Below are 14,641 nucleotides of genomic sequence, written 5' to 3'. Positions count from 1 at the left end.
TCTACAGGGACTAGACATGCTGTGTCTGTGTGTGTGCATTTGCACATCTATGTCAGCAATGGGTGCAACTTAAAGTAGCTGAATGTGTTCATTAGAAGGGGTGTGCTTTTAATATTATGGACTCATAATGAAAGATGCTGTGTTAAAAAATATTATATATTAATAATTATAAGAAGAAGAAGAGGAAGAAGAATGTTATACTTATGTTATATTTTGTATGATGTAATATTGCAGTATAAAAAGTACTCGCCATCTCTGGTCACAGAAAAACAAAAAAACACTGCTCTGCTGCCACCTTGTGTTGTGCCGGGATAAAGCAGATGTATTTATTTTAATTTATTGTTTTGGGTTTTGAACACTTACTATCTCTCCTGGCTTCCCCTGGTCTCCCTTTTCTCCTTTCTCTCCAGGCTTGCCCTAAAAATGAGATTTTAAAAAAGCACAATAACATCGCTTATAGTACTCTGCTGAAAAGCTAAAAGAAATGAAAAGAGTGGAAGATCAGATTACATACTGGTTCTCCAGGCTCAGGAATCACATTTGCCACCTGGAAGAAATTCAAACAAATGATAAAATACAATAAATCACTTTCAGCTAAACAGTGGATCACAATTACAGGATTAATCTGCACACAAATACATTTATATACACTTTAAACCTTTTTTCCTCACACAAATCTATTACAAACATGGTCCAAAAGTGGCTCCTCTATAGCATCACTCAAAGAGTGTAGTACTGAAAAAAGGCTTCTTTGACTGACAGTAGTGGAGCAGATTTTGGTGCTACATCAAACCATTTCTGAATGGATCTTCAAAAAAAAGATTTTCCTGTATATGAAGATCAATTGACCAGTAATGTTTTCAAAAATGCATTCTTAGTACAGCTACTGTCTAGAAACGGTCAGGACTTCAGAAGGTCAGGACTAGGAGGTCAGGATTTTCTCAAGAGTTTTCTTAGGAACAGTAACAGCAAGTAAATGAGATACCAGTGCAAGTTTGCAGACAAGTACATCACTTTAATGTGGGTCTTTTTATGTTGTAGCCTGTCACACTAATCTCTAGAAAATAAAAAATGTATAAAATATATAAATAAATATATTAAAAAAAACACATTTATGTTTCTATACATGTATGTTTAAATGGTTCAATTGTTATTTATATAAAATGTATATGGTTCTTTAAGCCTATTTAAAAACTTGTACTTAGTTGTACTTAGCACTAAAAGGGATCCACTGTTTTTGATAGAAAATAAAACATTAGTCTGAGGGTAATGTCAGGCATGTCAGTCCGATGGCCCTTTCCTGTTAAAGTAAGCACTTCTGTTAAAGTTGAGTATCAAAATCTACCAGCCTTTCTGACAGCAGAGCCCTGGCTTTACAGACTGAAAACTGACTGACTATTTGAATTCATTGATCTTTCTTTATTTAATAGCACTTGCATTTCCTGGAGCTCCTGGCAATCCTCTGGGTCCCACTTCACCCTAAGAGAGAGAGAGAATGAATGGAATAATAGATCAAATCAAAATGCTCAGAGGGATGAATAACATATATCTATGGCAGATGCAATTATTGCATGAATGAGGCTTTTAGTAATGTAAACAATCCTGATGAGCTCTAGAAGCTTTTCAGTGTTGAGATTTTGACAGTGCATTTATGTTTAAGGTAGGGAATGATGGGCTAAGTACACACTATACTGGGTATCTTATCACCAGACTTCGAAAAGTAAAATACTCTCTCACCTTGTCTCCCTTCTCTCCTTTCGGGCCGATGTCACCATCCTTCCCTCTTTCACCCTGTAATAAACAACAAGAGAAAGAATGTAGAGAAGTATGCTCTCTTTACTCATCAAGAAATGAACCCCTACCTTGTACTTCCACTCACTGGCCACTTTATTAGAAACACCTACCTTGTTCTTCCACTCACTGGCCACTTTATTAGAAACCCCTACCTTGTTCTTCCACTCACTGGCCACTTTATTAGAAACACCTACCTTGTTCTTCCACTCACTGGCCACTTTATTAGAAACCCATACCTTGTACTTCCACTCACTGGCCACTTTATTAGAAACACCTACCTTGTTCTTCCACTCACTGGCCACTTTATTAGAAACCCCTACCTTCTACTTCCACTCACTGGCCACTTTATTAGAAACCCCTACCTTGTTCTTCCACTCACTGGCCACTTTACAAGAAACTCCTACATTGTACTTCCACTCACTGGCCACTTTATTAGAAACACCTACCTTGTTCTTCCACTCACTGGCCACTTTATTAGAAACCCATACCTTGTACTTCCACTCACTGGCCACTTTATTAGAAACCCCTACCTTGTTCTTCCACTCACTGGCCACTTTATTAGAAACCCCTACCTTGTACGTCCATTTTCTGGCCACTTTATTAGAAACCCCTACCTTGTACTTCCACTCACTGGCCACTTTATTAGAAACCCCTACCTTGTACGTCCATTTTCAGGCCACTTTATTAGAAATACCTATCTTGTATGTCCATTCACTGGCCACTTTATCAGAAACATATACCTTCAACCTTGTACTTCTATTTACTGGCCACTTCATTAGAAACACCTACCTTGTACTTCCACTTATTGGCCACTTTATTAGAAACACTTTATGAGAAGTACTTCCTTTTAATGGCCACTATATTAGAACCCCCTACATAGTACTTATATTTACTGGCCACTTTATTAGAAACTTGTACTTGCCAAAATCTATGCTTTGCATTTTGAAACAGGATAAGTCCCCAAATACTCTTATTTAGGACTTTTTCACATGCCAGGATATCATGTTCTGAGAGGAGTTAGGATGTTTACTGAACAGGAACCTACCGGCATTCCCCTTTCTCCCCTTAGTCCCATTTCACCTGGCTGACCAAGAAGACCAGCTTCACCCTGAGAGACGAGGGCGTGGAGGATCAAGGAGAAAGAGACACAGGGAGGAGAGAAGGAGGAGAGAGAGGAGAGAGAGAAACATACAAAGACTGAGAGAGATTTTATCACTGTGGCATTCAGCAGTCAGTTATTAGGGTTATTATTAGACGTTCATTTATTTAATGGTGATTATTTCACTGTAACCGTTATTACAGTACTCACTCTTTCTCCGGGTGGTCCTCTGGGTCCTGGAGGCCCCTCATCACCCTTGGTACCAAATTAAATCATGATTAAATAGTCTTATCAGTAACACTCACATAGATCTTATACATACATTGTATACTCACACAGTTTCATCAGAGATCTGTTAAGGGAAACGTTTACCCCAAAATGTAGTCATGTTTAGGTTCTTTAGCAACATGTTAGCTACTTCTTTGTGATGTTGCCTTCATATCATAAAACCTCATGTCTTGGCTGAGGGAGGAATTGTTTACATCAGATTTCCCCTTATTTTGTCAATTTCATCATTTTACTAGTTTTACTTTGTGAACATTCCTGTTGTGACAGACCTTTGGTCCAGGTTTTCCAGGAAATCCATCTTGCCCAGGTTCTCCTCTTGGGCCCTGTTAAAATAAATCCCCAATAAATACATTAAATAGGGGGCACTGGAAGAACACTAAACCATACAAATAATTAAAAGCCTGAAAGAAAGAATGAACAGTATCTCAAGTAGATTTCAAATAATAATTGAATAAATTTTAATATTTTGAATGAACATTTTTGAAAGAAAGTTTTGCATCTTTTGAAAAAGCTAAGGATTTTCATTGTTATATCACATGTCAAGTAGTGGTGAGTGAAAGACTTGGGTGCACACTATATATAAAAATAAAATTTGCTTAAATAACGTGTAAGAATTGTTCAAAAGCAAAGGCCTGTTCGGACATGATTAGTTTAACATGGGGAGGTGGGGTAATCTAATTATTATCTATTATTATAGTTTCTCAGTGATTTTAGTCCCATCCGAATGCACTCTGTCTGTAATTTGTATGGACTGGTCCACTTTACTCATATCTTAAGCACGCTCAAGGTGCATTTAGTTTTGTGCTGCATGGCACAGATAGCTTGGGTCGTTCTGTCTGTGGCAAACCTCAGTCAAATCCAGAAGACCAGCCAAATGACTCCTCAGAGGCGTGAAGCTGCTGGCAACTTTAGGCAATTCATTGTGTACCATTGCAATATTTTAGCATGGTTAGCATCATTTTCTTGAAGGTAACAGCAGTGCATAAATTGAGTAGCCACTCCCATCTACGTCTAAGATTGTGAGATTTCTTATCCCATGTGAAATAGTCACAGATTTTACAGATTTCCTGTGGTAAAATTATTTTACTCCACCTCCCCACGTGAAGATAATCTTTACAAGTGTGACACTCTGTTGTTTAACAACTATACATGTGCCGTGAAGTTTGTTTTTATTATCTGAAAAGGCTAATAATAATAATGAAGTGGTATTGTGAATTATCAATATTTAGATCCTGAGGTTTGGTGCACTGACCTTCTCTCCATCATTTCCAGGGAGACCGTCCAGTCCATCCTTTCCTGGCAGACCCTGAAGAATACAGAGTGTCATTTCACTGGTTCCTTAAATGCCAAATAAAGCCTATGATTTATTAAAGATATAGGTTGGACTTCCTTACAGGTTTTCCTGACTCTCCTGGTTTTCCAGAGAACCCAATTTCACCAGGTAATCCCTGTGGAAACAATCAACTGCAAGTTAGAATTCAACATATTAAACAAATGTTTATGTAACATATTTAACCACTTTGTAAATGTTGACATTAAAGATGGCCCAATAACTCAATACATTTTTGTGTTGGCTAATATTTCATCTTATATCTTTAAAATGAGCTGTTTTCATTGAAACTCTTCACATAGGCTGAGCATCTAAAAGTAGAATACCAGTTTGTACAGATGTCCCTGTAGTTACTGAGTAATTTGACTTAATGTGTAATAAGCCTTGGAGTCTTAACAGGTAAATACCCATTGATACTGAAATGTCATGTAAACTTACAGGTGGTCCAGTCAGCCCTGGGTTGCCAGAAGGTCCAGGTGGTCCCACAGGACCCTAATAACACAATTCAAAATATTTATGAATGATTCTTAAACAATACCTATTAAAATTTACTTATTTATGTCCTTAATTATGATTAAAGGTAATTAAATGTTACAATAAAATGAGGGAAATGGAGATCATATATATTTAACCTAAATTAATCCTGCTAAGTAAGCCTCTACAACATTAAATCTACACAATATTAAGCCTAATCTATAACAAATACTAAACTAATACTTAAATGAGACTTAAATGAGGTTTACAGACACATGTTCTTCCAGAAGTCAAGGGTATTAATAGGCAGTTTGTATCTTTTTACTGCAGTAACTTTACTCTACTTGTCTGGGAAGGCTTTACACTAGATGTTAGAACATTGCTGTGAGGAGGATCAGTGAGGTCAGGTACTAATGTTGGATGTTGAAGGTATTAGATGGAGCTCCAGCACTCCAGAGAGGCCAACTGCTGGGGGGCTTTATACCCGTCTGCCATATTAGGCATTGGGCGGCGACCTTAGGCTTTAGAGCATCCCATTCTAGTAATTAAAAGAGGTGTCTGGATATTTTTGGACATAATTGCTTTATGTTATGCTATGTAGATTTTATCTAAGAACAAAGTGGGGTGTTAGTAATGATAGGAGTTAGGAGATAGGAGTCAGTGTTGTGTGTGTTGAACACATTATATTGTGTGACGGGTGAGGAGGGGGGTGTTAAAAAGGCTCTTTTCATGAATATGGAACTGCTGTTCTTACCGGTGGTCCAGGAAGCCCATCAACTCCAGGCAATCCGCCTTCACCTTTCTTTCCCTAGACAGCAGAAAACAGAGAATTAACATCAACCAACCAAAAGCCTGATTCAGACTACGCTGCTGCCCTCTGTTGGACAAACTAAGCAAATGCGACTCTCACTTGTTTACTGCTCCAAGTGGGTCATATGTTTCAGTTTGTCTGAATGTTTTAGTTTTGGCATGTCTCCTTCATTATAGCCAGGACTGTTTGTGCCTTAGGTTTAATGAAACTGTTAAAAGGACTTTCGTTTAATTTAGTTGTAAATGATGTATGGGCATATTGGATAAATTCATATGTTTTATATTTTATTTTATAAATGTTGACTTACTGTATGACTCACTGTGGACAAGATTTTAATGCATTATTATTTATAAAGTAATAGTTATGTATTAATTAATTACAGGTAATAGGTCAAATGCTCATAATATGATAATATTAATTTGTGCTTCTAAATAACAGAAATTACAGATGTTCTAATACATTTTACTTTTACTATTCAGTATTGGAATTTGTGGAATAATACTTGTGCATGTTCCTATCCTACACATCTCCAGCATCAAATACACATTGAATCTTATAGACACTGATATTGGTATTTAAATGACCTTATTGACTATGGGTCAAAAGTATTGATACTTCATGCTCGAACCTCCTGTTCCTACTGAGCACCTCAAACATACATTTTGTGTAGCAGTTTCAAGCACATACAAGATGCATAATGTTATTTATGACACCAGTGCACAAGGAAAAACACAAAATCATGTATATCATTGCAGATAAATAAAGCAATAGAAATGCTCCAGAATGACCTGGAGTAAAATCATTCTGCATTGACTTTCATTGAAAGTTAAGAAGGTATTTCTTTCTCCTGTGATGCTGCTGTCTTGAAAATACAAGGTTCTAACATGACAGAGACAATATGCATCCAATATAGCTCCTGCGCTCGTACTTACCACTGACCTAGAGTGTTCTTATGCTTTAAACATCTTACCCTTTGGCCCATTTCTCCAGGCTCTCCAGGTTCTCCAGGCTGACCAGGTGGACCCTGACAAAGAGAATAAAAACTATTTTACTATTTGTGTGGTAAACTGCTGGCCACAGGCTGACAGTAACATGATTTTTAGTAAAAATCATAAGAGAAGACTGCTGTGTCTTAAAACATCCATAGAGTTTATTCTGTATGATGACACTATTTCAGTATTTTAAACAGATTATTGGATATCGTTTGCAATAAAGCACTAAAATATTTATCTTTGTTGCAATATCATCCTCTTAAATACTGACATAAGGAAAGACCACAATCTGCAAAGAGATCTAACCAATCATAAAATGGTTTATTGTGTGCTCTAAGAATCCTGACCAGTTCCAAACTTTTTTACCAATCAAGGCATTCATCTGATTCAGCAAACGCAAATTGTTTTGGTAAAAATGCCAATATTTAGTATTATTCAGTATCTGAATAATTGTCAAATTAAATGAAAAGTATCATAACATTATTTATTACAATAGAGTCACAATATTTTGTGATTATGTGAGATCCCAGCAAAGCATGTAGTGTGATATTTCCCTCCAGTAAAAGTAATTAGCTGTATGATTGATGGAAAAAAACAGGTCAAGGCACTTACAGGAGGCCCAGGAGGCCCACCTGCTCCAGGAGGGCCGGGGAGACCAGGGGTACCCTGGAAAAAGAAATGCAAAAAAGAGACAGTTTAAGATAGTTTAAGCATGACTATATACAATATACAGTACTTTTTCATCTTCTATTGTTAATAGGAGGGCTTGTTATATATATATATATACAGTGGGGAAAAAAAGTATTTAGTCAGTCACCAATTTTGCAAATTCTCCCCCTCAAAAAAATGAGAGAGGCCTGTAATTGACATCGTAGGTAGACCTCAACTATGAGAGACAAAATGAGAAAAAAATGTCTGAAAATCACATTGTCTGATTTTTAAAGAATTTATTTGCAAATAATGGTGGAAAATAAGTATTTGGTCACCTACAAACAAGCAAGATTTCTGTCACAGACCTGTAACTTCTTCTTTAAGAGGCTTCTCTGTCCTCCACTCATTACCTGTATTAATGGCACCTGTTTGAACTCGTTAACAGTATAAAAGACACCTGCCCACAACCTCAAACAGTCACACTCCAAACCCCACTATAGTGAAGACCAAAGAGCTGTCGAAGGACACCAAAAACAAAATTGTAGACCTGCATCAGGCTGGGAAGACTGAATCTACAATAGGCAAGCAGCTTGGTGTAAAGAAATCTACTGTGGGATCAATAATCAGAAAATGGGAGACCTACAAGACCAACGCTAATCTCCCTCGATCAGGGGCTCCACGCAAGATCTCAGCCCGTGGGGTCAAAATGATCACAAGAACGGTGAGCAAAAGGGACTCAGATCTTGCAGTGCCAGACGTGTTCCCCTGCTTAAGCCAGTACATTTCCGGGTGCGTCTGAAGTTTGCTAGAGAGCATTTGGATGTTCTGGAAGAGTATTGGGAGAATGTCTTATGATCAGATGAAACCAAAGTAGAACTGTTTGGTACAAACACAACTCGTTGTGTTTGGGGAGAGTGAATGCTGAGTTGCATCCAAAGAACACCGTACCAACTGTGAAGCATGGGGGTGGCAACATCATGCTTTGGGGCTGTTTCTCTGCAAATGGACTAGGACGACTGGTCCGTGTACATGAAAGAATTAATGGGGCCATGTATTGTGAGATTTTGAGTGCAAACCTCCTTCCATCAGCAAGGGCATTGAAGATGAAACGTGGCTGGGTCTTTCAGCATGACAATGATCAAGCACAAGGAATGGCTTCGTAAGAAGCATTTCATGGTCCTGGAGTGGTCTAGCCAGTCTCCAGAACTCAACCCCATAGAAAACCTTTGGAGGGAGTTGAAAGTCTGTGTTGCCCACCGACAGCCCCAAAACATCACTGCTCTAGAGGAGATCTGCATGGAGGAATGGGCCAACATACCAGCAACGGTGTGTGCCAACCTTGTGAAGACTTACAGAAAACGTTTGACCTCTGTCATTGCCAACAAAGGATATATAACAAAGTATTGAGATGAACTTTTGTTATTGACCAAATACTTATTTTCCACCATTATTTGCAAATAAATTCTTTAAAAATCAGATAATGTGATTTTCTGATTTGTTTTTCTCATTTTGTCTCTCATAGTTGAGGTCCACCTATGATGTCAATTACAGGCCTCTCTCATCTTTTTAAGTGGGAGAACTTGCACAATTGGTGACTAACTAGATACTTTTTTCCCCATTGTATATACTAGCCATATATATATATATACACTATATATAGTATTGTTTGTATATATATATATATATATATATATATATATATATATATATATATATATATATATATATATATATATATAATCTTACAAGATCTCAACTACTTTCTTCAGAATGGGACATTCTAAATTGGTCTGTTAATAGTTAAACTAACATTTCTTCACATTATCTTTTCTGATCTATTAAACTCGATCAGTAGAAATACTCACAACTTCTCCCTTCAGGCCTGCCAGCTGGACCTAACAGAAGACAAGGACAAATACATGACATCCAATCAGTAATATGACTGCAATAGTGGCAGGTAATCATGTGACAGTAATGTTATTCATGGAAGCTGGTGTTGCTGTAAGGAGAAAAGCTGCAGTGAGGCGTCATGAGACCTTACAGTGTTTAGATTAAAGTCACAAAGCTGATGGAAGGGCAGGTTCAAATCGTTTAATTTAGCATTTAAATTGAATCTGATAGAAACTGAACTAGATCTTACAGTGACAGCACTGCCATGCTGTCAGACCGGACTTCCTCACTACAACCATTTCCCAGTTACAAGATTAACCACTTTCTGAGGACCCGCGGGTTGCTGCCGGTTCTGCTGTTCAATCCACTTTTCTGTATTAAGAACACAGCGCCTCACTGTTGTTTCTGCATTCACTTGCGGTGCCAGTTTTAAACCAATAAATAAAAAACACATAAAAATCAATCCGCTGGCCAAATGACCACTAGATGACTTGTGAAGAGAGGTTACATGGTCCAGCCCGAGGAATGAAACCCATCAGGGCGTTGTATAGTTTCCACACTCAGGACAGTTCTCCAGTACAGAACAAGCCTATATGATTAATAAATAAATAAATATAAATACATTATTAAATATGATGCCAAATGTTGAAACATATTTTCTTATTAAGAGTGAGAACCTTAAAGACAACAACCTGGCACCTATGGAGCATCCCTCACTGGACCCGATTTTCTAAAGCAAGGAGTCTTCTCAGTGGTCACATGGATAACTGCACCTGTGCTATATATAAACTGTGTGCATGTCTGCAGTACAATTCAAAACTACAGCTAATATGATAAGTTATTATTTGCTAGTTTGGACCATGCCAAGACTATAAAAGAGAGGCAAGAACTCATTCATGAGTTTTGGGCTGGAGTTTGGGTTTGCTGGGTAAAAAGTCAGCCCCTCTCTGATATGTGGATCCAGGAATGATAGGTGACATGGTTAAAGGGAGGTGATGGGTTGGGGGACAGTTAAGCAGACTTTGTTGTGATGGACTGTGACGGAATTTACAGGATGTTAGATTGGGGGGAGGGGCTTCAGGAATGTTCCTTTCCCCCACTTAATGCCACAATTTATAAAATGTTAATGCTTAACATGAAAACTCTTATTTCTGTACAGATATAGCACACTGTATAGAGAGGATTTAACCCGTGACTGTAGCACCTCCTGTTCAAATATAGCCTTGATACTTGTGTATGTCAGTGTATTGCTCTCCTGGAGGAAGGCCGGTGTTCCCAGTTTCCATCCAACTCTAGTTTATCTAATCAGTACTTCATTAAAGTCAATCAGGTGAGCTGCTGGTGGAGCTGTGGAACAAATCCATACAGTATCTGAAGTTCACAGAGAAGCTCAGCAACCCAATCTGTGTCCTTGTACCTGTGTTCTTTTTACCAACATCTCAATAACTTTGCTATAAGTGTCAATATATATTGTAATAAGATGGTCTGTATCTTATTAGAATTTATATTGACATATTGCACCTCCTGTACCTCCTGGAAAAGTCAAATCAGGTTCTGCTGTGATTCTCTTTCTGATGCCAGGTGTCGGCTCTTTCACACAGAGTGGGAAAAGGCAACTATGGCTGGGAATAAAAGACTCCCATACTGTTCTGAAACTGCTAAGAAGTCACTCACCGCATCTCCAGGCAGTCCAGCAGGACCTCTCTCTCCCTGCCGGACAAATGCAAAGGACAATGTGTCTCATTATTCACACAATGCACATAATAGAGCTTACAGAGTCAACATTGGGGAACACTGTAGATAAGGCACCTCCATGCCTCCGTACATGAAAATAAAGCAGGTCATTCTAAATGTGTATAATACTGGCTTCAGAGACAGATGCGACGCGAGGGGAAGGTTAATACAGGTTCTGTTCTGAGCTGTATAAAACACACACACACACACACCCTGTACACTCAGATACAACCAGCAGGTCACTCATCACTCATGAATCGATCTAGTAATTATGTGAAGGGCACACAATCTAAGGTGCTGCCTCTCTGACCCAAGGATTGCTGGTTCAAATCCTGGGTCCATGCTGCTTTGCCATCAGCAGTCAGAAGCCAAGAGAGCACAATTGGCCTTGCCCATCTCTCCAGGTCGGCAGATCTCTCTCTTTCTCTCTCTCTCCCCACATGCTGACATTGGCCAGCACAGGTATCTGCCAGCTGACGCATCAGAGCTGGGTACCTGATGCTTTCCTCCAGGTAGTTAAAAAGGAGGAGGTGGCTGGTTACACCTGTGTCAGTACTCACCCTCCCAGTATTGGAGCATTATATGTGAAATGGGAAGAGTACTAATGAGTGAGATAGGTAACACAATCTGTGTATTCATGGCATTAGAGCCAGACATATAAGAACCTTTGCAGACAGACATGAGAGTCGCAGCACTTTTGCTAGTATGAAGGCGTAAATAGGGAGGTGTAAACAGGGAGGCTGAAACAGGGAGGCTGAAACAAGGAGGCGGAAACTGGGAGGCGGAAACAAGGAGGCGAAAACAGGGAGGCTGAAACAGGGAGGCTGAAACAGGGAGGCTGAAACAGGGAGGCGTAAACAGGGATGCTGAAAAAGGGAGGCTGAAACAGGGAGGTGTAAACAGGGAGGCTGAAACAGGGAGGCTGAAACAGGGAGGCGTAAACAGGGAGACTGAAACAGGGAGGCTGAAACAGGGAGGCTGAAACAGGAAGGCGTAAACAGGGAGACTGAAACAGGGAGGCTGAAACAGGGAGACTGAAACAGGGAGGCTGAAACAGGGAGGCTGAAACAGGAAGGTGTAAACAGGGAGACTGAAACAGGGAGGCGTAAACAGGGAGGCTGAAACAGGGAGGCTGGAACAGGGAGGTGTAAACAGGGAGGCTGAAACAGGGAGGTGTAAACAGGGAGGCTGAAACAGGAAGGCGTAAACAGGGAGACTGAAACAGGGAGGCGTAAACAGGGAGACTGAAACAGGGAGGCGTAAACAGGGAGACTGAAACAGGAAGGCGTAAACTGGGAGACTGAAACAGGGAGGCGTAAACAGGGAGGCTGAAACAGGGAGGCTGAAACAGGGAGGTGTAAACAGGGAGGCTGAAACAGGGAGGCTGAAACAGGGAGGCGAACTCAGTAGAAATTTGGGCTAGACTTCAGGGTGGGAGTCCCCAGTAGCTTGCAGAGCCTTGTAGGAAAAGGAAGGGGATGAGGCGGAGGTGGGTGCAAAGTTGTTTGTCACAAAGTTAAAGTAAAAAGCGGAGGATATACAGGGCACAGGAAATGAGGATGAGAAGTTTGGGCATGACCCTTCTCCCAAAATTAAGTTATGTCATAACTGCGCTTAAGGACAAGGATCTGTGCCTCTACTGTCACTTATACTTCCACAGTACAGTGTAACGACATTCGCATATCTTCACATACCCCAGCTTTGAAAGCACAGGGTCAGCCATGCTATGGCATCATGCTGCCAGGTAGATGCGATACTACATGTCCAAATGTTTGTGGGCACCTTGTCAAATGCATGGTTTCAGCTACTTTAAGATTCACACACACACACACACAGCGTCAACAGTCCCTGTCGAGAAGTAATGCCAATAGAATAGGATTCTCTGGAGTAGTAACAGCTATTATATTAGTGTGTTAGACCTGCTGCAGGAAAACAAAAAAAACACTGTCAAGACAGCTTGTGCTGTTCATACCCTTTCTCCTTTTACTCCATTAGGACCAGGTACACCAGCAAGACCTCTCAGACCCTGTCATGAAGGGTCACAAGACAACGCAAAATCAGATCAACAAATGTTTTACAATAAATAAAAATGTAGCTAAAAAACTAAGTGGTGCACTGAACACTCACGTCTTTCCCTGGAAGTCCAGGAACGCCATCCAAACCTGGCTCCCCCTAAAACACAGTTTTCAGGCAATTCAGAGAAGACAGTAAAGGACATGCTACAGGAATGTGTTAATTCACCATACTTTATTATATTTAAGAACTAGAGAGTATCTGTGCATTGCTTGCAACACCACCTAAACACTCAACTGCACTGATGAAATCTCTGACTTAACTAAGCTGGACAGCTAATTACTTAATGGTTTGGTTGATATCATACCAGCTACTGGTATACCGGCTTCACAGTACTCTATTTGCTAAATGAACGTGCTCGCTGTGCAACAATTAAGTCATCAGTGTGCATCCGTGACAGATTTAATTGTCCTCATGTGCTCACGCCGCTCATTTCTACTCCAGTTCTTTTTCATCTTCTATTGTTAATAGGAGCACTTGTTAATTAGCTGATTAGCTAGGTCTGGTGCAGAGTAAACACCAAGGGTGCTTTTACACTGGCCTGGCATTCTAGAACACATTTCTCATGCAGACTGGCATTCTAGAACACATTTCTCATGCAGACTGGCATTCTAGAACACATTTATCATGCGGACTGGCATTCTAGAACACATTTATCATGAGGACTGGCATTCTAGAATACATTTATCATGAGGACTGGCATTCTAGAACACATTTATCATGCGGACTGGCATTCTAGAATACATTTATCATGAGGACTGGCATTCTAGAACACATTTATCATGAGGACTGGCATTCTAGAATACATTTATCATGAGGACTGGCATTCTAGAACACATTTATCATGCAGACTGGCATTCTAGAACACATTTATCATGCAGACTGGCATTCTAGAACACATTTATAATGTAGACTGGGTTTCCAGAACACTGCTGTCATAGCAACTGTGATTCTAGAACACTTCTGTATTGTATTATCCTTACCCAACACTGGCAGTGATTTAAGACCTAAGCCTACAACCTAGCCATGTACACAAATTCTCCATCTGTGTTAGTGTGTGTGTGTGTGTTAGCCCCTTAATCAGAGCTCCAGACTAACTGTTTCTCCAGGTTCCTCTCTACCTTCCTAAAGCAGACAGGTTGACCAGCATGATGGTTGTAACATGACCATCTCTGAAACCCTTACAAAAACATGGCCATCCATCTGCTTTTGCAGCATGGGGGACCCTGCTGCTTCAGTGCTGCTTGCATAGGCAAGGTCAAGAGTGTGAGGGAAATACCAGACGGGCAGAAAGTCGCAGATTCAAGCACAGGCACACATCAGTATACTACCTTGAAGAAGTGAATAACACCATTAGAAAGCAATTCCAACAAGAATAAGAGTTTAATCAGGGCTCTCTGTGTAAATGTAGACTTACTCACAGAGCTATAAGAGGTTTCCCTTAACCTTTAACTAATTGCAGCATTTATAATTCTGCAGTAAGTGACAGCTGAGCCTCCACTTTG

At 39.8% G+C, this 14,641-nt stretch overlaps 1 protein-coding gene across 1 annotated transcript in view; it reads right to left on the bottom strand.

The window, feature by feature from the left end:
• col22a1 (collagen, type XXII, alpha 1) overlaps positions 1 to 14,641 on the bottom strand; it is an 84,178-nt gene that overhangs the window by 28,839 nt on the left and 40,698 nt on the right. The window contains exons 17-33 of the mRNA XM_072673535.1: positions 13,191 to 13,235; positions 13,036 to 13,089; positions 11,004 to 11,039; positions 9,305 to 9,334; positions 7,401 to 7,454; positions 6,767 to 6,820; positions 5,740 to 5,793; positions 4,950 to 5,003; positions 4,576 to 4,629; positions 4,434 to 4,487; positions 3,451 to 3,504; positions 3,104 to 3,148; positions 2,840 to 2,902; positions 1,738 to 1,791; positions 1,438 to 1,479; positions 515 to 547; positions 364 to 417 (exon numbers count right to left, since the gene is read on the bottom strand). Coding sequence (XP_072529636.1) covers positions 364 to 417; positions 515 to 547; positions 1,438 to 1,479; positions 1,738 to 1,791; positions 2,840 to 2,902; positions 3,104 to 3,148; positions 3,451 to 3,504; positions 4,434 to 4,487; positions 4,576 to 4,629; positions 4,950 to 5,003; positions 5,740 to 5,793; positions 6,767 to 6,820; positions 7,401 to 7,454; positions 9,305 to 9,334; positions 11,004 to 11,039; positions 13,036 to 13,089; positions 13,191 to 13,235 — 834 coding nt within the window. The remainder of the gene's footprint in view (positions 1 to 363; positions 418 to 514; positions 548 to 1,437; positions 1,480 to 1,737; positions 1,792 to 2,839; positions 2,903 to 3,103; positions 3,149 to 3,450; positions 3,505 to 4,433; positions 4,488 to 4,575; positions 4,630 to 4,949; positions 5,004 to 5,739; positions 5,794 to 6,766; positions 6,821 to 7,400; positions 7,455 to 9,304; positions 9,335 to 11,003; positions 11,040 to 13,035; positions 13,090 to 13,190; positions 13,236 to 14,641) is intronic.

The sequence above is a fragment of the Salminus brasiliensis genome, chromosome 2 (genome assembly GCF_030463535.1).
Source record: "Salminus brasiliensis chromosome 2, fSalBra1.hap2, whole genome shotgun sequence".
Taxonomy (NCBI): domain Eukaryota; kingdom Metazoa; phylum Chordata; class Actinopteri; order Characiformes; family Bryconidae; genus Salminus; species Salminus brasiliensis.
Note: the sequence above shows the minus strand (reverse complement) of the source record. Positions and strands in the feature narration are given on the sequence as shown.